General features: G+C 36.3%; 2 protein-coding genes across 4 annotated transcripts in view; one reads left to right on the top strand and one right to left on the bottom strand.

Annotated features, from left to right (window-relative positions):
* Positions 1 to 21,850, bottom strand: part of PI4KA (phosphatidylinositol 4-kinase alpha) — a 61,426-nt gene that overhangs the window by 19,230 nt on the left and 20,346 nt on the right. For both annotated transcript variants that reach the window (XM_082774545.1, XM_082774544.1), the window contains exons 19-32: positions 21,127 to 21,177; positions 8,582 to 8,690; positions 7,995 to 8,131; positions 7,269 to 7,402; positions 6,082 to 6,164; positions 5,744 to 5,814; positions 5,520 to 5,644; positions 4,997 to 5,078; positions 4,246 to 4,329; positions 3,743 to 3,832; positions 2,477 to 2,596; positions 1,395 to 1,487; positions 887 to 1,043; positions 515 to 642 (exon numbers count right to left, since the gene is read on the bottom strand). In XM_082774545.1, coding sequence (XP_082630671.1) covers positions 515 to 642; positions 887 to 1,043; positions 1,395 to 1,487; positions 2,477 to 2,596; positions 3,743 to 3,832; positions 4,246 to 4,329; positions 4,997 to 5,078; positions 5,520 to 5,644; positions 5,744 to 5,814; positions 6,082 to 6,164; positions 7,269 to 7,402; positions 7,995 to 8,131; positions 8,582 to 8,690; positions 21,127 to 21,177 — 1,464 coding nt within the window. The remainder of the gene's footprint in view (positions 1 to 514; positions 643 to 886; positions 1,044 to 1,394; positions 1,488 to 2,476; positions 2,597 to 3,742; positions 3,833 to 4,245; positions 4,330 to 4,996; positions 5,079 to 5,519; positions 5,645 to 5,743; positions 5,815 to 6,081; positions 6,165 to 7,268; positions 7,403 to 7,994; positions 8,132 to 8,581; positions 8,691 to 21,126; positions 21,178 to 21,850) is intronic.
* On the top strand, positions 10,183 to 20,345 carry SERPIND1 (serpin family D member 1). Of its 2 annotated transcripts, none has more exons than XM_082774012.1 (5): positions 10,183 to 10,336; positions 12,227 to 13,114; positions 16,433 to 16,706; positions 17,296 to 17,440; positions 17,838 to 20,344. In XM_082774012.1, exons 2-5 carry the CDS (start codon positions 12,259 to 12,261, stop codon positions 18,027 to 18,029), a joined length of 1,467 nt encoding a protein of 488 aa, XP_082630138.1. In that variant the 5' UTR covers positions 10,183 to 10,336; positions 12,227 to 12,258; the 3' UTR covers positions 18,030 to 20,344. The 2 variants fall into 2 exon arrangements, with proteins under 2 accessions (XP_082630138.1, XP_082630139.1); XM_082774013.1 differs by having other exon boundaries at positions 10,227 to 10,336; positions 12,243 to 13,114; positions 17,838 to 20,345.

Below are 21,850 nucleotides of genomic sequence, written 5' to 3'. Positions count from 1 at the left end.
AGCCATGTGTGGATTGTCACTTTACCATGCTGAGTTGGTTTATTACCATTAGATTCATCCTTACATGAGAAATACAGCTACAATGCTAGCCTGCTATAGGATTAGTACTTTTGCAAGCCTATTTTTTCTGCAAGGGAGCAATGCCAGATACCAGAGGCCCTGAATGGTGAGCAGAGACATTAATTACTATTTGCTTTAAAACAGCATTCTATAAATCATAGTAGTTCGGGACCCGATTCATGAGCAGCTCAGGTATCTCAGCAGCAAAGTACAGCGGAGAACCCAACAGCTTTCCCTGCTAATGAGAAAGATCCATTTCCCACACTCCACGTAGCGAGTGAGGGCATTCAGACTTCCAACAATACATAAGCAGAAACTTCCTGGCAGGTTAAAGTGATTAGCAATGCATTTAATATCCTTGTTTGACACAGATTCACAACAGCTGTGAATCTCTCCCTATCTCTCTTCCCCCCTCTTGCGGTGGCAGAGAAAGAGTAGTTAGATAGCTTCCTACCGGCACTTCTATTCCATTCTTGGCAGCAAGTAGCCACTCCCAGCAAGCAATTGCTGTTTCCATGCCATGTTCATTGAACATTCGCAGAGGACCCCAACACAGATGATGAAGTAGCTGGGGATCACAATCTGAAAACAAACATTCACAGAGATTTCAACAGCAGAATAAATATATGGATCATCGACAAGAAAATAGATAATAAATAGCTTCTAGCTTAAGCACCCTTTCCTTAATATAAGCCTGACTGAAAAATCTCCAAATGCAGCTTTGCATCAAGTTGATGTGTATGGGGTTTGCATATAGGTAGCTTTTGTAGTTTATTAATCTTGGCATTCACATCCACAAAGCAGAACTCCATTTGGTTTTCATTACCTTTGCTGCTTATTAGCAGTGCAGTCAACTTAAACATTGCCTGGGTGTAGAATTCAGTCTGACCCAATTCAAGAGCATCATTCAGCTCTTTGACCATCAGTTTATTCAGGTCAGATGTTCGTCCTGTAGCATTTGAGAACTGAATCATTCCAGAAACCTGTAAAATATAATGAATTTTTCAACAAAGAACAATATTTTTTTTCAAGTCTACTTTGGTATTGGTCACGTGCTGAGTAAGGATATCCACAACAAACAGATCTCTCTTCTTTCTACGTTGCTAACACTACATAGGCTTGTCTGCAGTCTAAGAATTCTGCACAAGACCAAGAGTAAAATGAGCTCCTTAATAACCCGGGAAAATTATACCCTTTATCCTGTAGAAATGTAGAGTCCTTTTTTAAAAGAACATAGAATCACAGAACAGTTTAGTTTGGAACGGACAACATCCCCTAAAAAGCTATGCTAGAGCTGGTGAACACTCCACACGCTCAAAAAAGTATGTACCTACCTCTCCTGCATAGCGGTTGCGCAAATTTAGAGAAGCCATGAAGTTGGAGTAGTCCTTCTTCACACAAGTAGGTCTTTCAGTTAGCTGGGTTGCCTGTGACCAGAACACATATAGCTGTTTATACTGTTCATATCCAACCGCTTATCTCTTTTTCTTTTTATACCTTTACCTATGCTTTCAGCTTAGCTTTCTTTGTGTTTACAATCAGAAGAGTATCAGGTCTACTAGATACAACAGTCGCAGGACTGATAAAAATGAAATAAAGAAAACGCGCCTTAGTTCCATGTATACAGTTTGAAATTTTTTAAGGTTTATACAAACACACACTTTTGAAAGACCAAAAAAAGCATTAAAAAGGTAGTAAAATTCTAGAATTTGACAGCTTTCTAAAAATGCTTTTGTCACTTGATTGGTTACTTCCCTGCCATATTTCTTTCAGTACAGCTCTTAGCATGCAGGAGGGCTCTAATGAAAACAAGTACTGTGAACACATTAGGAAAATGAGAAAGTTGTTTCTCTTATTTACTTTCCAGTTTTAAAGTTTCTTCCATCACGGTCTCTATTTTTCTCATTTCTCACCTTGCCTCTTTAGAAAACAAGCTGGCTGACAATGCAACATATTCTACTGGGTGTTTCTTCAGGAAGTCAGAAATTACAACCACATATGAGAAAAGAGGAAATGTAACAAACTACATATAACTGTATGAAACATGCAATGCAACAGTATATTTTGAGTATACCTGTGTAAAATTAGAGCAAATGGATGCGGCTCACCTTACTATTCTAGAAAGCTGCTTGTTTCAGCCTTGTACAAAGATACTACTTTCAAACCACTAAAAATCATCTCTAAACAACTCTTAAAAGACATCAAAGATGTATTTGATTCCTTGCTTGTTACCACCCTACTTTTCAGTAATTTACAGTACAGTAATGTGATTGGAAGATACTTTGACTTGAGATGGAAAGAAGTAAGGTATCTGAATAATTTTCAAGTGCTACGACAAAGATGATTTAGGAAATCTGTATTATTTAATTAATTTTGTTACAAAATTAGCATGACAGCTACACAAGCAAATACTCACGCCCAAAGTGGTGTTCTGTCTGTTGTAGCCAGCAAAGTGCAGAACACTTTCTGTAGCCATAGCCAGTCCTGTGTGCTGGGACAAACCTGATACCCAGTTCTGATGTTTGTTTAGGTATTCCTGATGTACACAAAAAAAATGTATTTGTTGAAAAATTACTATGTTTTTTAAAACAAGACAGCTCATAAGCAAGTGTTGCAACATTACAAGCTACCAGAAAGCTTAATTACATATGCATCTGACAACAAGTATACCTTCTCTATTCATCCCTTTTAGGCATTGCTCCCTGGCAGTAAGAAACTTTAAACACCATCCAAAATACATAAAGAGTAAGCCTTGGTCCATTTTGTAAAGGGATGAAGTGAATAAGGTAATGTTTTAAGGCCGAAGTCCTCTAAAAAGACTTTTCACAAAAAGAACCTTAAAAAACAAAGTGCTCTGGGCTCCATGGAAGATGAGAATATATTTATTATTTTATATAAGGATAGAATCCCTTGGGATTTTGTTTTTAGGAAAGGAAAGACTAAGTAGATTTTCAGTGTGCAAGAGAGTTCTTGAGCCTACACAGAAATTCTGTTATCAGCTTCAAGAATACAGAACGCTGGTCTAAACAGAACTACATGCTTTCTTCAACTACTGAAAGGGTTAACAAAAAGAGACCTCTATTTTATTGTAGTGAGACTTCTTGTGTACATATAGTATTTATTTTATTAGAACATCATAAAGAGTCTTCTGTAGTCTTTGCTAAGTCCTTTTATCACTTTCTGCTGAACTGCCACATGTGAGCATTTTCTACATTCATGCTCTAATAATTAAAGTCTATAGTTTACAGTGGTCTCATATATAACAGTATTTCTCTGTATTTGAAAAATGAACTGCATAGATGGAAAAAAACATCCTCCCAAGAGGGAAACAAGAAACAAGTTTTACAACCTAATTACATTTTTCAGTCCACCTGGTATTTTAAGCTAGCTATAATTAAACTTTGCTAGGCAGAGCTTTCTGTTATACTAAATTCTGATTTCTGAACTAAGTCCAGGCTGATCAACTGTTTACAAACAAGTCGTATTAAATATATTCAGATTTAGACTATATCAAAGCAACATTTTATTCTCTGGTAATGATATAAAGGGAATCTTAGAGTGACAAAAAAAAAAAAAGTAAAAATGAAGCTTGAACAGTTAAAAAAATAAAAAGCAACACAATTTAATTCTGATTTTGAAGATGTACAAGGATTAAATTCTTTCACAGAAACAGGCTCATCACCTGTAGATGAGATTTTGTAACAGAGGGAGCCCACTTCATTGCTTCTTGCAGAATCATCCCACAGCGTGCAGCAAAATCCTTGACTATACTCTAAAACAACAAAGCACCAATACATCAGTAAAATACAGGATATTTAACAGGAGGCATGGGTTTTAATGGTGTAATAAGCAGTACAGGGATTAAGAAAGGTTGTAGCAACATGATACAGTTAATATTTTCTCTAATAATGAACAGTTCACTTGGGTAAGAAAAGAACTGTCACACTTCAAGTCAAGTGAAATAATAAGACCCAAAAATATAGATGCCAAGTGTCAGATGGTATTAAAAAAAACCTTACCTACAAGTAAGCATTTTTTAAAAAAAGTTGTTTTTTTTTGTTCGGTTGTTAAACAACCATTTAGAGTAGCTCAGAGTTACTTACTGAGACAAAAAAAAAAAGAAAAAAAAAAGAAGAAAATTCAGGCATTAATTTACTGTATAACATATTAAGAAGGACTGCCTACCTCTCTGGCTTCATGTGTGTCAGGGACAGTTATTCTATATGGAGCATCAGGAATGTCATAGTACGGTTGGTCCTTGTGAATGTCCTCAACAAAAAAAATTATCAAGTTTCAATAAAATAAAATTCATCAGCACTTAACTTGAACAATACAGATAGCACACTCCCTGAATAAAATGTATGATTTAACACAACATTTTGTTCATATTTGTTTTCAAAATCAGTCTGAATAACTCTAAGAGATGGGGTCTATTCCAGTTTGGTTTTCTGTGTAATTCTAAAATCCAGAGACTTCTCCTCTATGTTTAGTACAAAAATAGATCTTGATAAAGCATTTCCACATTCAAAAATACTATGATTACATACACAGACTGGAAAGAATATAATCTGACACCCATTATCATTCAAAAAATAAAAACGAACCAATAAAAGAATTCATTAGTTACAATCCAGATTGGGTAATCCTGTGTTTTCTTAATGCTAAATTTGATTTTCTGAACATCTGACAACTTTCAAGCACTATTTTACTGACAGAAGTGCAAATTTACTCCTTATGTCATGGAAGTCTACTGCTTAAAATTGATGCAATCTTAATGATGAAAGCAAAAGTAAATGAAGAACTCCAAAAAAGGAATTATCAAATGCAGAAAAAAAGCAAAAAAATCAGTTCTGTGAAAGGGGAAAAAAAAAAAAAAAAAAAAAAAAAAGGAAATATGCCCCTTAATTCTTGATAGCATCAGTAAAAATACACTTACTGCACTAAGTGACAGTGAGAGTGTCTGCAGAATATCTAGCATAGTCTTCAGCACCGTTCCACTCCACAGCAAGTGAGGAAATCTAGAGCAAGACAGCATTCAGAAACACAGTAACCATGGAGAACTGAGGAAGGAAATTATTTTATCAAGAAATGGAGCTGCTCAAAGAAAACTATCTCATACTGCACAGAAATCACAAAGTTTGCCTTGATTCACAACAGACTGGCTCAATAAACATTTGAAAGGTCTCTAAAAAGCAAGCTAAGTAGAGCTATTCCATTAAATAAAGGCAATGTCAACTCCAGTGGGTGCTTTCCTTTGTTCAATCTGTGGGAATGCTGGTGGACACAGACATTTTAAGCAGTGATTTCAGAGCCTGCATTAAAAATACTGTTGGATGTCATTTTACAAGACCATGTTTCAAAAGTACCAGCCACCAAATCCACATGACTGTTTTCCTTAGTTGCATAAATATTCACTAAGCAGTCAACGTGAAAAAAAGAAAAGTGAAATCTAGACTTACTTGTCTACCAGACCAGATAAGTACTTGTCTGCAACCCTCCTGATCCTCTTGTGAATGTGGTTAAAATTCACCAGTAAGAACTGAGCATGTCTCTCCAGCTCTTCTTCATTCTCCTTGGTTTTAGGCTAAAAAACATATTATAGTAGTATAAATCCAAGCATACTTTCATAAACTGAATGAGAACTTGTATATTAATTTTAAATTTTAGTTGTCATGTAACCTACTTTATCAGCCATCATTGTCAGGAAAGCTTCAAACACCTTATCAGCAACAGCTATCACACACTGCATCATTCCTGAAGAATTGAGAGAAGTCAAAGGTTGTCATAAGAACTGTGTTTTCTTTATGCTTAACAGTTACAAAATTCTTTATGTTTACCAAGACAGCATTGAAAAACCAGTTTCAAAATGAAAACAGCATTCTTGGCAAGAATAAGACAACAGCAATCTAATGAATGAGACTCATTATATTATTTAGTTGCCTGATTTGTTCTAGTTTGGCATGATTGAAAATAACTTCATTGTATTTCAAGTTGCAAGATAACCTAAATAAGTAAACTTACCAGATTTGTCTTTCTGAATTGCTTTATCTTCAAAATAGCAAAACATGACTTGGAAGCGATCTTGGTCAGTTGAACGCAATACCCTAGGAGAAGAAGAGTTCTGCTGTTGTTTTTTTTGTTGGTGGTGTGTTTTTTTTTTCCCTTTTATCTAAACACCTTCAACACAAATCTGTGTATTTTAACCCTGTATTGCAAACCCCACACTTACAATAACGATTCACTTCATGGTAATTTTAAGTTGTACTAAGTGTGATATTGCTATGTTTCTACATTCAGCTAACTAGGCTCAGATGATAAAACATCAATTTGTCACAGAGAGTAACTTTCACACCCCAGAAGCAGGAAACCTGACGATGATGCACTTATACAATCACCAAAAACATATAAATACAATACAATCTTTGGCATTTCTAAAAGCTTTGGATCAATCACCACAAATGCATAAACATCACAAACATACAATCTTTGGCATTTCTGTAGGCTTTGCTTCTATTGAATTTGCACTAATGCAAATATCACTTATCAAAAAATTGTTCCTAAAACACAGCCAGTATGTTTCTGCAAACTGTTGTACAAGTTAGCTATTGACAAAGAAAAATGTGATGGGGGAAGTTTCTACCTACTTTCCTTACTGCTAGACTTTCACCTCAGCTTTCAGCTACACACTTCTTTGCATAGCAGTAATGAATACACTTCTAAAGAAAAAAAATATGTGAATTCAGTAAATCAGAACAGTACAACCTAACACACACTACTGAGAGGGAAAAACACCATAAAAATGTTTTCACAGCTCCTACATTACACTAATCTCATGGAAGAGATTATCTTTCAGATATCTTATCCTTCTGAAGAGCAAGCACAAGACTTCAATTCTGCGCAGAAGATATATTACACTTGCAAGACAATTCTCTGAAGAACCCTTTTGCCCATCTGTTATTAGACCCTACACAGAGGAGCTCCCATTTTTTGGGCCCTGCTATATTATTCCATCGTTTTACCCATCCCCATTTCTGTACAGTTGAATACTCAGTCTCAGAATCTTCAGTGGAGTATTTTGACTCAAAATACTGATCCCCGTTTATCATAGTGCCTGGAAATTCTGTCTTTAACATATACAACTTAAAAACGAAACAAAACAACAACAACAACAAAATCAAACAGGGAAAAAGGTGTGTGTGTGTGTGTACCTCATATACTCCAGGCGGTAAACAGAAAGGAGGTAAGTAGACATGGCAAAGTCCAACTTATTGATCAACGCTGACACCTCTGGAGGAGGATCCAAGAGATTTATTATGGTACTCCGTAGTTCATTTAATTCAGCCTAGAGATGAATACATGCAGTTATCTGAAGTGGGAGGACTATATTAGTTTGTGTTCTGAAAACTTTTGCTTTCAGATATTAGTCTTTTTACTTTTTAATGTTCACAAACAATATACTAGACCCCCTCTGAATGCAGACTAGGACCAACTTGCTCTAACTTAGCAAGTTGGATTCTTAAAATACAGAATTAAACAGAATTAAACATTGGATCAAGCTCTCTGTTGAAGTAACTAATAGTTTCTATGCAAATACATTTTGGAAATTCTTTTTCATAATTCAAGTTTTGTCTGTCTGATAAAAAAATAGATGAAACTGACTATTTATAGCTTCCATCTCCAGAAAGATTTTGTTTCCACAGCTAATCAAAAGAATGTATTACCCTAAATGCTTGTATTAAAACACAATAAAACCAAATCCAAGCCATTTATGTACACTGCTAACATAAGAGTTGTGTAAAAGAGCTGTTTTTCACTAATAGGAGGAAGGCTGGAAGAGTATTGTGCTATGAAATATGCAATATTTCTTTGTTGGTACATCATGTAACACCTGACAGACATTATGGAAGAAGGTAATCGAAGAAATTAATTCTTACAGAAGTCACAGTATCATTCTTCATGGCAGAATTATACTGAAGAACAGATCGAAGTGGTTCTTTGCTTGGAAATGTGAGTAATGGAGACTTGGTGGCAATTTCACATACACCTTCATACCATTCCTCTGGCCACAGACCTGAAGCACAAGTGTAAAGAGGACAGTGGGGCAGAGGACAAAAACAATATTAAGATTCACAAAGTCAATCAGCATCATCAAGCTTTGTACCACTTCCTAAACCCAGTTTCTCACGCACTTAAGCACAAACAGTCAGCACAAGTGGTTCATGTTCCAAAAGTAACCACTTTTTCAGGTAATTCTGAGAGCAGCTTCTCAATGGTAAAAAGTTTCTATTTTTTTTTCCATTGTACACTAGTCTGATCTTCCATTTCAGAAACTTGCCTATCAAAATTCATACGGAAGTCATGGCTAAGTTCCATCTTTTCTTAAGAAAAACAAACAAACAAACAAGAGTCTAACAATAAGCTGTATTGTGCTGAGCCTCATAGCAAACCAGATCAGTTATACTCCGGTTCATCAAGAGTCTAAATGCAAGAAGCAATGTTATACTTTTAAAATTTACACTACCTGATCCTTCCACAGCAAAACCCATGAGAACTGAATACAACCAAAAGTCTCGGAACAGCTTTTGCAACCTTGGTTTAGCCTCCTTGATGGGTGGTAAGCGTCTAGTAAGCTAACAAAGAAATAAATATTAAAATCAGGAATCAGTGGCAGTTACAATAACCCAATTCCACGTAGAATCATAGACTCACAGAATCATTTAGGTTGGAAAAGACTCCTAACATCAAGCCCAATCATCATATAACACTACCAAGCCCACCAGTAAACTCCATCTTTTAAGTGCCACATTCACACACCTCCAGGGATGGCGACTCCACAACTTCCCTGGGCAGCACAGGAATCAATCCATGTACCTTCATCTACTCTGATTTAGAAACATAATATTTTGTCACTTCTGGAAACTAATACTACATTGCTATTGTTACACTGGGGAAAAATAGATTTTGTTAGAATAGCTTAAATATTAACATTCAAGATGCTTGAAGTAAATTTCCTTGGTTTCACACACATACCACCGTACCGATACAGTAATTTCTGAAGAGAATAAGTAATATTATTGTACATCAATTGCAGCAAAGAGATCACATGGTCCTTTAAACTGTGTGTTGAAGACAGTGCCATGCAGCTTTGCTTCAGTACAAAGGAACTCAAAACCAAACAAATATTAGTTAAACATACTTCTGGTTGCTATTGTTTATTGGCTTTGTGGAAATACATTGAGGCTCCAGTTGGGGATCTTTCATTGTTTGCACCCACGCACATAATGACATCAGGCCTGGGGAATTTACTATCTAAACAAGCAAGTAGAAGAGCATTATTTTCAACACATCTATTAAAGTTCTCTGATACTTTTTTCACAAACAGCTGCTACTGCTGGAGCAGAGTTTATACTCTCAGACAACATGATACATAATTTTAGATACATTTTTAAAACAAATCTAAGAGTCTGCTACCCTGAAATTGTTACAAGCACAGACTGTGTTTAAAATCTTAAAGGTTCATTAAACTGTCAGCTTTATCCAGTATGACCAGATATTATTACTGCAAACTTTATTAGAAAAACAAACAAACAAACAAACTTGGATTCTAATTGAGCTTGAAGATATTTTGTACAAATTGTACAAAATAGTATTGTACTCTAATTGTACCATAATTCTCTTGTGGTAAGAAAACCAACAGTACTTAATAAAATGTTATATAAAGCCAATTTGGGATGTATTTGTAAATCATGAACCAGTTTGTTTATTAAGAAATCCTTTACAACAGTAAAATTGAGAATAAGCCCTGGGGAGCTGTCAGCAAATGTCTGCACATATCCACACTGACTAAAGTAGCCTGACCATCACAACCCCAGCAGCCTCAGATACATTTGAAGTGACAAACAGCAATATATCCCCAACTCAGCACAAAACAGCAGCGATATGGTTTCTACAAGTCATAAACAGCCAAGTTTATGCGCGTGCTTGACTTTCAAACTTTACATACACACCAATTTTTGCTCAAAGATTTTCCTCAAAAGTGAACAAGTACCTGCAAAGCCATAAAAGCAGTTTAACAAACAACAAACCAAACGATCCAGCAGAGATCACTAAGCAAGGGAGGGATTTTGGCTGACGAAGTAAGTTTAGCAGTGTTTGGTTTAGAGAATGTTTACTTTGGGAGATAGACAAAAAAACTAGCGTCAAAGTTCAGATTTAAACCCTGCTATTCCCCTCACTTGAGCTATTCAACACATCCTTTCCGTACAGTGGCTTAAAGGTAAGCTTCATTTACATCTTCTGTTATTTTTGGTAGATCTAACACAAATATATAAATATTGCAGAGTGGGGGAATGCTTTGCCTGCGTTGTGGAGCTGAAGGATAATTACATTTTGGTGAAGATTAGAATGTAATGTTGGGAACTACAGACAGCAAACTCTTACGTGACAAAAGCAGAAAACATTTACCAGTGGTTACTGGACAGAGAATCTCAGCCCAAAGGGCCTGACTTCTGGGGGCGGGGAAAAAAAATTAATGAATTTATGAAGAAACCAGTGCTATTGAGTTGAGACCTTCAGCCACAACGTAAAACCTTTTCAAACGTACCTTCCAGTGATTCTTCATCATTGTAAAACAATTCATTTTTGATATGGGATAATCATCTTGAATAGTTTTAAGATTTCAGGCTTATTAGCTTGAGGGGGGTTTATTAAATTTTTAGCTGTTACTTCAGTCCTCCTACAACATGTTTGAAAATATTTGACACAAGCAGTGATTTACAGATGTGTATCTATGTATTTTACTTCCACAGAATACCTCTTTGGACTATTTGCTAATTCACAAAACATTTTAAACATATTAGTAATTTTTTGTTTTTATCGTATTGAGTGTTTTTTTTCCCTAGATCAAAATACTTAAAAAAAAAAAAAAAAACACACAACTCAGAACAAGTACTATCAAAAGAGATAAACTTTATACAGTCACCAACCTTCTAAAGTGCGATCAAAAATCAAGATCCTAGTATTCACTCACCCATTTTACAGTCTCAGTTGACATAGTTATTAAACATTTTTATTTTAGTCTTTTGACAGGCACAGAAAGAAATTGCACTTTTTCATATCTGAGATCACTATAGTTATTGCAAGCCAGTATTATGGTGAAAAGTCTCTCAGACCCACCTCTTTTTAGTGTTTGACAGATGAGTAAGGCTTATGAATTCTCTTCAAATTTTATGTATCTAAGACTAGATTTTGATCTTAAAATCGCAAAGAAAAAAAGCAGTCCGATAATAGATGAAGAAGAGATCAAGTTTCCCTTTGGAAGAAGCAGTGAAGTGCTTTTCATAAAGAAAACAGCACTACGTATTTTGCAGTGCTACACAAAAAGTAAACTGAAACTAAATAAAAAGCATAATCAAGATAATCCAAACAAAAGTGACAGATGCATATATCACAGCTGCAGAAAGTGTACGTGACCATGGAGTAAAACCTGAGTAAGATGATGAGTATGCCAGTATGTACATTTATGCCTAACACTTCACACAGCACAGCCCCACTAACAATATTTAGTACAAATAAATGCCTTTTCCCAGATTTGTTGCTACATCCCCTGATCTCCTTTATTCCATCAAATTTCAGCTTCACTCATCCAAAAACACTCCCATAAAATTCTCTTTTTTTTTTTTTTTTTTTTTTGCTGTAGCTATGCAACGTCTGTTTTGCAAATTCTTCAACACATCTCAGCCTTCTGGTATGCTCCTTCAGTGGATGCCTAGTCCCTCCTCCTGCCAAGCTCAAATCTTTCAGCTTATCTTCACCTCGTATTTTTAGCACACGTTAGTAACACAGTTAGTAAACATTTTAAGTGTTAGTGGTTTATATATAAAAAGTCCAGTGCATTTTAGGCAACAAGTTTGTTACCACTGAAATATGTCAATAACAACTGCTTCTGTGGGAGAAGTTCAACCATTCAGTTGGCAGGGTGGAGGCATTATGCAAGCAAAAATGATTACCAGTAAAACCGATTTATCCATCTAATTACGCTCTGTCCCACTAAAAAAAAATTGCTGCTGAATAAAGTAACTACAGACTTTCTGCTCTAACAGAATTCATCGTAGACCTAAAATTAGTGAAGAGACAATGAAAATTCAATTACCCTCTGCTTTCTCAGCTCTGTTGTCTTTCAGATTGTGACCTGCCAGAATGAAGTTCCTGCTTCATTTGCTTGCCTTTGCTGTCATCATAACCTCCACGTTTTGTGGAATCAAGGACTTCAGTGAGCATTTTGAAAGCCTCAAAGATGCACATCCAAGTGAAAACGTGAGCTACGGTATGCCAAACTTACCACTGGAGTTCCACAGAGAAAATACCATCACTAATGACTTGATTCCTGAAGAGGAGGAGGAAGAGGACTATCTAGATCTTGACAAGATACTGGGTGAAGATGACTACAGTGACATTATTGACGCTGCTCCATACATCGTTTCCGAAATTCAGCAAGGAAATATCCTTGAACTTTTCCATGGCAAAACCAGAATCCAGCGCCTTAATATTCTTAATGCAAACTTTGGCTTCGACCTTTATCGGAGCATGGCAGACAAAGCCAACTCTTCAGATAATATTCTCATGGCACCTGTTGGTATTTCCACTGCAATGGCTATGATTTCCCTGGGTCTGAAGGGTCAAACTCAGCAGGAAGTATTATCAGTTCTTGGCTTTGAAGACTTCATTAATGCAAGCACCAAATACGAGCTCATGACTGTTCATAATCTCTTCCGCAAACTCACTCATCGGCTCTTCAGGCGCAATTTTGGTTATACTCTGAGGTCTGTCAACGATCTTTATATTCAGAAGGACTTTTCTATTCTGAATGATTTCAGAAACAATATGAAAACATACTACTTTGCTGATGCCCAACCAGCTGATTTTTCAGATCCTACCTTCATAACTAAAACCAACGAACGCATCCTGAAGCTGACCAAAGGATTAATAAAGGAAGCTCTTGTGAATGTAAATCCTACAACACTGATGATGATTCTTAACTGTCTTTACTTTAAAGGTAAGTATCTGATATTTCAGATTTTAGCTGTGGATTTTCTTACTTTGTATTTCACTGTATACTTTAATAGAAACTCCAGACTAAACTTCAATCTACTCTACAGTTCAAAATAGCCTACTGATTCCCTCATTAAGAAGAATCTCTATTATTAACACAAAATTTGCATGTTTCCGTAGCACTCTGATGTTCTAGTCATGCCCTGAAGTTAGTGGGTATTGTACAGGGACAAAAACACTTATTACACCTAAAAGCTTATAGTCTAAAACTGAGACTAAAAAATAACATGAATGTGTAATGACCTCAGAAAGCATGGACTTCATGGGAGTCTCAGATGGTGAAGCAGTACTTTATGTGCAAGTTAATGGTCAGATTCAGTCCTGCTTCGGGTTAGTGGCTTCACTGAAATTGTAAAGGGTGATTTCAGTTACAATACACAATGTTTATGAAGTATTCAGGATTCACAGCAATGACTATAGAATTTCAGCTTAAAGTATGTATTTTTACATGATCATGGTGTGATCCTTGTCAACAAGGGGACTGAAGACAATAATCAAAACATTATTCTTCTAAAACTAAAACCACATTCACTAATTGGAGTACTTCAGTAATTCTGCATGGACTGCCTGCAGCTTGCAGCTACAGGCTCCTACATGTTCCACTACAGGCTGAACAGTTAAACAGGCTTGAAATACTTTTACTATAAATATATTCTGTTACTAAAAATTCTTACTTTCAATCTCTTTACATTTTATTTTGCAGTCTGAAGTGAGGTTTTTAACATTGGTTATCTCCCTCAGGTTGGAAGTTTTGTTGTTGTTGTTTGTTTGTTTTGTTTTGTTTTCTAACATTTTTTAAACAGCATGAAACGAGCAAAGGGTGGGAAGTGCAAGTGAAAGATCTGAGGACAAAACCAAGATCTGTTACTGCCTGTATAAAATAAAATCAGATAAAGTAAGACATCAGTAAGAAAAGAGAAATCACCATAATCGGATAGCAATGTTTGGAAGTACAACATACTGCTTTCCATAACTTATAAAGGGAGCTTCCTTCTCCTATTTATGTCCCTGCTTCCAGGAAACAGATGCTTAAGGTCATTCTTGCAATCGGCATTGTCAGCATTTGATCTTGCAACAGTGTTCCTCCAAGTTTACAAAATATTACCTTTTTCACTCACTTGCAAGGCCTTACTTCCTTGAGCAATGCTACTTCTCTCATTAAAAGTTCTGGAGCTGTCCTTAGCTCAAGATCCAATGATACCCTATTTTGAAGTGCCATCCAAAACCAACTTATTTGTATCCTTAAGTACATCTCCAATGATAATACCTTGTCATAATAAAGGCATGTCTTTACTATCAATTAGACCGTTACACAATGTGCAACAGATGAATTATTTTTTCCTGATTTGGTCATATTTAAAATACTTCCTAATTGAGAATACGTACTTTGAAATCATTAAATGCTTGCACTATCTCAAAAAAAAGGAAAAAAATAAAATTAAATAGCTTTAGAATTGAAACTCTGAAGTAATCAAGACCAAAAAGACTTTTGGCTTTTTCTTTCCTTTATGAAGTCTTGTTACTCCAAATTACCTCAGTGTCTGCTGCTGAAGGCTATCATTTCTAACCCTCAAAACCAAAAAATATGTATTCTATATATCAGTATCTTCCACTCTTCCATCTCCTGGTAATTCCACTTCAATTCAAACTACTTTTCAAAAGCAGGGTCTGCTCCTGGTATTCTTAGTGTCCCCACCACTCCTTAAAGACATACCAATTTTTGTCCACATCTTTCCATTTATAACATTTACACTGTTTGTGTCACTACAGAGAACCTGTGATTAGCCCTCAGAGATAAGAAACCTGTGAGTATTCTCAGGTACAGAGAGATGCTCAACACAAGAAATATTGAGTAACAGTATAGCTGGCAGACACCATTAAGTCTTAGGCTCCTTTTACGCTAAATACAAACAAGAATTTGTTGGAGGGTATTTAGTCTTGGTTAGAAGTAAGCTTTAGCCTGCATTGATATCCATTCCACATCTACCTGAGATCTATTCTCCAGTTTGCCAGGGTTTAAATGAGCTTCCTATTAAGTAGAAGCTGGTTATTTTAGCCATGATAGACCATGGCAGCTTTTGATAACTGAAAAATTTTAACAGGTTCTAAACTGCTTCTTTTGCTTCTCTGCATTTTCTTCTATTGCTTCTCATAGACTAGACACATCAAGAAAATATTAGAATGAAAGTTGGATTTATGTGGGTTTTTTGTTGTTTTTAATTTTGTTACTTCACAGTCAGTTTAGATTAGTCAGATTAAAGGCCTCAGAATCACATGCAATTTTTTAGAAGGTTAGATTGAAGTTAAATTTGTAGTCTCTCCACATAGCAGCAGCCACACTCCTCACCCATTTGCTTGCCAATGGTGACCTATGGTCTAGAGTTTAAATAGGAAATACCAACAGCCTTATTTCCACTGTGAAATTCTAGTTTTGCCCATTAAGAAAGAGGGATGTTGTTCCAGAGATACCATTCTGAAAAGATCAATAGCAATTTGCTTTGAAGAAGTGTTGTGGTTTTTTTTATCCCATTCAGTTTTCACAGTCAATAAATATCTGGGGATGCCCAAAGAATCTTCATGTATCTTTACCATCAGGGTTTGAATCACGCTTTCTCAGCTGCAAAACATGGTGAATCGCATGCTTTGGGAATAAACCTGCCAGATAACATGCAAATGTGCTAAAATCAAATCAAACTCCAGCACAGAATTGGGCAGTCAACACCTAAACTCTTCAGGAGGTCTTAACATGGTACATTGATTAGCACAGATGAAGTTAAGTCCAAGTAATACCTTCAGCATAATGCTGAAATCGGCTACTACCTAGCTCTGATGCACCAATACCATGCTTGAGGCAGTCCACTGCAGTACTGCTTTCAAGTATCAGATCTCTCAGAACACAGAGCTGCGGCTGTTGCTCCGCTAGGTGCGAGCCCTGTCAACTATTTTGCATGTTTGTATTTTGTAATTTCTAGATTTCTTGTAAGGAAAAGAAGCGCACATGAAGCCATTTAGGATCTCCAGTTTGTGTTTACCTCCTTTTGTAATTCAGACCATTTAAATAAGACAAATAAGTTAAAAAGTCAGAAATTTTAAAGCTGTTTTAAAACTTGTCTTCTTATTCCGGCTTAATTAAAATTAATCTCTTTCAGCAAATCCAAATTCACATGAAAGGAAGTTTAATATATGTTGTTATTCTGGGAATATTTTTCTAAATAAGGTCCTGGGGCTTTTTGTTTATCTGTCTTCTGCACTGTATTAACAGGAACATGGGAGAATAAGTTTCCAGTGGAAATGACAACCAAAAGAAGTTTCCGACTGAATGATAAGCAAACAATAAAGGTTCCTATGATGCAGACTAAAGGGAACTTCCTGGCTGCTGCAGACCCTGACCTAGATTGTGGTGTGATCCAGCTCCCGTTTGTGGGTAATATCAGTATGCTGATTGTACTTCCTCACAAGCTCTCTGGCATGAAAGCCCTAGAAAAGCAGATAACCCCTCAAGTGGTGGAAAAATGGCAGAAAAGCATGACAAACAGGTATCTGCTGAAAATTACACCTTGTTTAAAGTCTTAATATACTTTCTTGATCATGTTGGGAATGGTAAATAGACAGCATAGAAGATAACACATGATATTTTGATTAAAAACACAATTTTCTCTCTGGTAAAAAATGACCTTGCCCAAGGCAGGCTGTATGACAGACTAGATGGTAGTCTCTCCTCTGACTTGAGAAAAAGATAAGAGCTGTTCTGATGTGTTATGCAATTGGTCAACCTATTTCTGTTGTACAGAAACGACAAATCCCCACCTGAGTACTCCAGAAAATTTGTCAGTTCAAGCACATCCAATCATGTACTGAAATGCTCAAAGTCCTATATACTATGTACACAACCAAAGTAAAGCATCAGAAATTAAATAATGCATTGACAAATTAACAGTCTGGGGACAGGAATTAATTTAAAGAACACAGCTTAAAATTAGTGATTCCCAAGTTTTGATAGTAAAAGTATAGTACAAGTTCCTGTATATTTGTGTCCTACTTGCTGGAAAGTTTAAAAAAGTAAAGCAAAGGAGATATACAGATACACATCTCCTTAATTATTTTTTTAATTTTCATTTTTATTAGAACAAGAGAAGTGGTTCTGCCTAAATTTAAGCTGGAGAAGAGCTACAACTTGATTGGTTTTCTGAAATCCATGGGAATAGAAGAACTATTCGATGAAAAAGGCGACTACTCTGGTATATCAGATGAGAAAGTCACCATTGACAGGGTATTTATTCCTCTCCTGTTTTCATTTCCTTTATGATTAAGCTTTATCATCCAAAAACAAAGCAATGCAGTAAAAGTTATTCAGATTAATAAGCTAAAATACTGTTTTATAGTCTTTCCTGGAGGATATTGGAGGGATGTGGGTTTCTCTGCATGTCCTTATTGTCCGTTTACAAAAAGAGGAATATGTTTGATTAGATGTTAAATTACTGGCAATGTTGTGGTTGGTCAGTCAGTCTACCTAGAACCCAAAACCAAAGGATTACTGCCCCTGGGGGCTGCCAGCAGGATTGTCACAAGGGAGCCACATACTGGACATGGGTTGGCGGGCGGGGGAAGGCTGCAAGAACATCATTTCAGAATACTGAATAGATCTTGCTTTATTTTATTTTTCACAGTTCAATCACCAAGGCACAATAACTGTGAATGAGGAAGGCACAGAGGCTGGAGCAATAACCAACGTTGGTTTCATGCCTCTGTCTACTCAGATTCGCTTTATCGTCGATCGCCCCTTTTTGTTTCTCATCTATGAACATCGTACCAGTTGCCTCCTGTTCATGGGTAGAGTTGCCAACCCTGCCAAGTCTTAAAAGCAGAGAAGACCTCCAACATGCTTTCATACACAGGCTGTATTCATTAATATAGCAGTATCATAAAAGGCAATTTTCTTTGTCATATTAGTTGATACAAAAGCCATTGGTATACAAAAATATATATATAAGTGCCTAGAAATAGTTTCACATGAATGGACTCATAATAGTAGATGATTTGTCTGCAGTGGTTAGTGCCATATATAAAACAAGTGTGTTAAAAAATTACCACAAAGTCACTTATACTTTGTGTTCTACTTCACTGCATAAAATGTAATCAATAAAATATTTAGACTAACTGGGTTTTTCAAGTTCAGCTCTAAATTTGTGCTAGGGCACCTGTTTATAATAAATAGGAGTAGAGAAATCCTAAATACCAACTGACATTAGAAACCTGTCTCTCCTGGGTATTTTATATAACCTAACGCTATTTAGAGTAGGTGCCTGCATTTTTGCTTTTGCTTGCATCATTTAAAAATCAGCAGACTGCCACAGAACATAAACTTTATGGACCATTGTATCAATTAAGAGGAGATAAAAATGTATTGGAAGAATTAAATAATAATGGATCCTTTACTTTTCCCTAGCCTAACTTCAATGATTTTGATACAGTTTTCCAGCACTCATCAGTAGAAGCAATTTCAGGGTTAGGCCAACCAGGTAATACTTCAGAATACCTTATATATTGAAAGCAGCTAGGGAAACCTAATCCTCTCTACAAAAAGTGATTTCCAGCAATTTCAATGTTTGTTAAGAATTCAAATGCACTCTCCACACGCCATTCAATGGACAAATCCTTGCAATGCCTGCACTAAGACTGTGAACTTTCTGACTCATTCTGGTAGCAATATGCATGCTGTATACAAGCTTGTTTCACATCTGAAAAAGCAAAAAATTATCTGCATTCCGTAGTGTATTACTGCCAATGTGGTGCAAGGGACAGAGTTAGACTTCACATGTGAGTTATTGAAGTCCATGAGCATACTCACCTCTTATATCTTCCATTGTATCATAACTTCTAAAAGATGTGCCTCATAAACCAGTGACTTTTTTATTTGCAGTGTCAAATACTGTATCACTCTAAATATATTTGTATTATAAAAGTCTCGTGTTAGCAAAAATACAAAACGCTATCAACCAACAGTTAAAGGAGTAAGAATTCTCTTAAAACGGTATTTTTCAATATTAAATTCAACTTACTGATTATACTTCTACTTGTAATTTTGCATGTACTACAATTATTTGTCCCCATACACAAAGCCACTTAAACATGACAGCCAAAGAAAGATTGGTATTAAATGACACAATGACAAAGAGTTAACATCTAATAAAAAGTTCAAATCCTTCTCTATTCCTAGCTTATACTGTTCTTACTCATAAGTCCATATGGCAGACATAATTTTCAATATTGAAGTTTCACAAGAGAAATCATTATCATTCATGTACTCATTGTTTTATCTAAATTAAAAAAAGAACAGGATATTCAAAAGATGACATTTTCATGTTGCAAATTTAATTAGTATATCAAAGATTAAATGAGATGGATTTTTTTGGGGGGGACCCAAGTAACCAGAACTATTCAAGGTAAAGAGGTCAAGCAGAAAAGCAAATCAGCTACTGCTCGAAACTCATGATCTTCATATATTGTGCAAGAAAGTCAAATATTTGCCTCAACAACCATAATGTAACCATTAACTCTTGCTTCAGATTCTGGCACTATCTGACTATTTAAAGGTCACATCGGTTAAGAAAAATAGTTATCACCAGCTATTCAGAACAGACCCATCATCAATAAAAATTTGAAACAGAAAACTATTTCCATAACTTTTATGTTAGTGTCTCTAACATTTATTTTTTTTTTTAAATACACAAGGAACGATCTTGCACTCTAATCAGTGATATTACCACTAGCTTCACTGCAACTCAAAAATACCACCGCTAGAATATCTCTCGACACAGGATCGGCTAGTTTATTCAAAAACTGGGCAGCTACTGAATAATAGTAATCTGAGACACTTATAAATACACTCCTGGATCCTTAGGAGTGTTGGTGAATTTGCCAAGAGCTTATGCTGGAAACGGATGAAAGATGTGGGAAGGAAAGGAACGGTTCTGAAATCTTCAGTGCTAATTTAAGGCTCTGCTCTTTGAAAAGCTTCAGTAAAGAGGTTTGTGAGGGAAGAGTATGAAATTAATGCTTTTTTTATTCTTGTTAATGGATGTCGAGCAAGTTACAAATAGGCATGCTTACTGCAAGTATGTAATATATTGTCCCCTCTTGTCCCACTAGCTGTGCAGAAAAAAAAGCCACAGAAGAATAAAGCTTCAGAAGGGGACAAAATGATCTGATGTTTTTTCTCCTCCAGTGAGTTTGTCTATGGATCTTCTAGACATGATTGCTCTGTAGAAACTGTTAGAGTTAGATGACTAGTCCTACTGAACCCAAACTTGGACATAATCAAGTTTTCAGCTGGGCAATCTATAAAGGTCACACATCATTTTTGACTGGATTAGTAGTTACATTTTATTTAAAATAATAAAAAGTGTAGACCCCAGAAGAAGTCATCATCCAAGACCAAAAGCAGATACACATCAGAACAAGTGACCATAGAATGGTCAGCATCCTTGCACATTTCCTTAAAAGCCTTTAGCATGATAGGCAGTTCAAGTTTCAGGAGATACACAATACTTTTCACTCTTCTTCTTCCTTTCTCAATCATTTTTTTAAGAAGCAGAATTCTCTGTGCTGCCAAACTAAGTTTTATTTTTAACTCTGTTTCTAATAAGTTTTGTTTTTCATTGTTCTTAGGCCACTTTTTCTTCAGGTATATGCCATTTATTATGCACTGCACACCAAAGATTATTCAAAGAAATATGCCTTGCGGTATTATTTAGTTCATTAATCTCCTGAATTCAGGACAAGCAACAATTTAACTGTGAATCATGAAAGATTAACAGTACTACTACACTACTATATCTTGGACACTTACTTCTACACTATTTGTTAATCAAACCATTTGACTCTGCAATAGCACTCGTATTCGATACACATGAACAAAATTATTCCGTTTGTAACTACCAATCATTGGATACTCACCACAGCAATGACAGGAATAAGCACACCAAGATTCCCTGCACTACTGGAGGCCTGGAAAAGAAAAGCAAAGTTATATCTACAAAAGCATTTCTAAATTACTTGGTAGGTAACATTTCAAGCATTAAAAATTCCTACTGTCTGCAAATGGATGCAATTTCTTCCATCCCTGGGCTACTCAATAGACATTTATGTTAACTGCTAGCAATAGAAAAAAAAATCCTTTCCCTCATAAAAGCCACTTCCACATGGCTGAAAGATCTGGTTTAAAACAGATCTGGTTTGTGGCCCTCATTATCCATGAAGAACTGGTTGGTGACCTACTACGGCACTTAGATGTGCACAAGTCGATGGGGCCAGATGGGATCCACCCAAGGGTACTGAGGGAACTGGCAGAGGAGCTGGCCAAGCCGCTGTCCATCATTTATCAACAGTCCTGGCTATCGGGGGAGGTCCCAATCGACTGGCGGCTAGCAAACGTGACGCCCATCTACAAGAAGGGCCGGAGGGCTGACCCAGGAAACTACAGGCCTGTCAGTTTGACCTCAGTGCCAGGAAAGCTCATGGAGCAGATCCTCCTGAGAGTCATCATGCAGCACTTGAAGGGGAAGCAGGCGATCAGGCCCAGTCAGCATGGCTTTATGAAAGGCAGGTCATGCCTGACGAACCTGATCTCCTTCTATGACAGAGTGACGCGCTGGGTGGATGAGGGAAAGGCTGTGGATGT

Source organism: Aythya marila (assembly GCF_965140915.1).
Source record: "Aythya marila genome assembly, chromosome: 17".
NCBI lineage: Eukaryota > Metazoa > Chordata > Aves > Anseriformes > Anatidae > Aythya > Aythya marila.
Note: the sequence above shows the minus strand (reverse complement) of the source record. Positions and strands in the feature narration are given on the sequence as shown.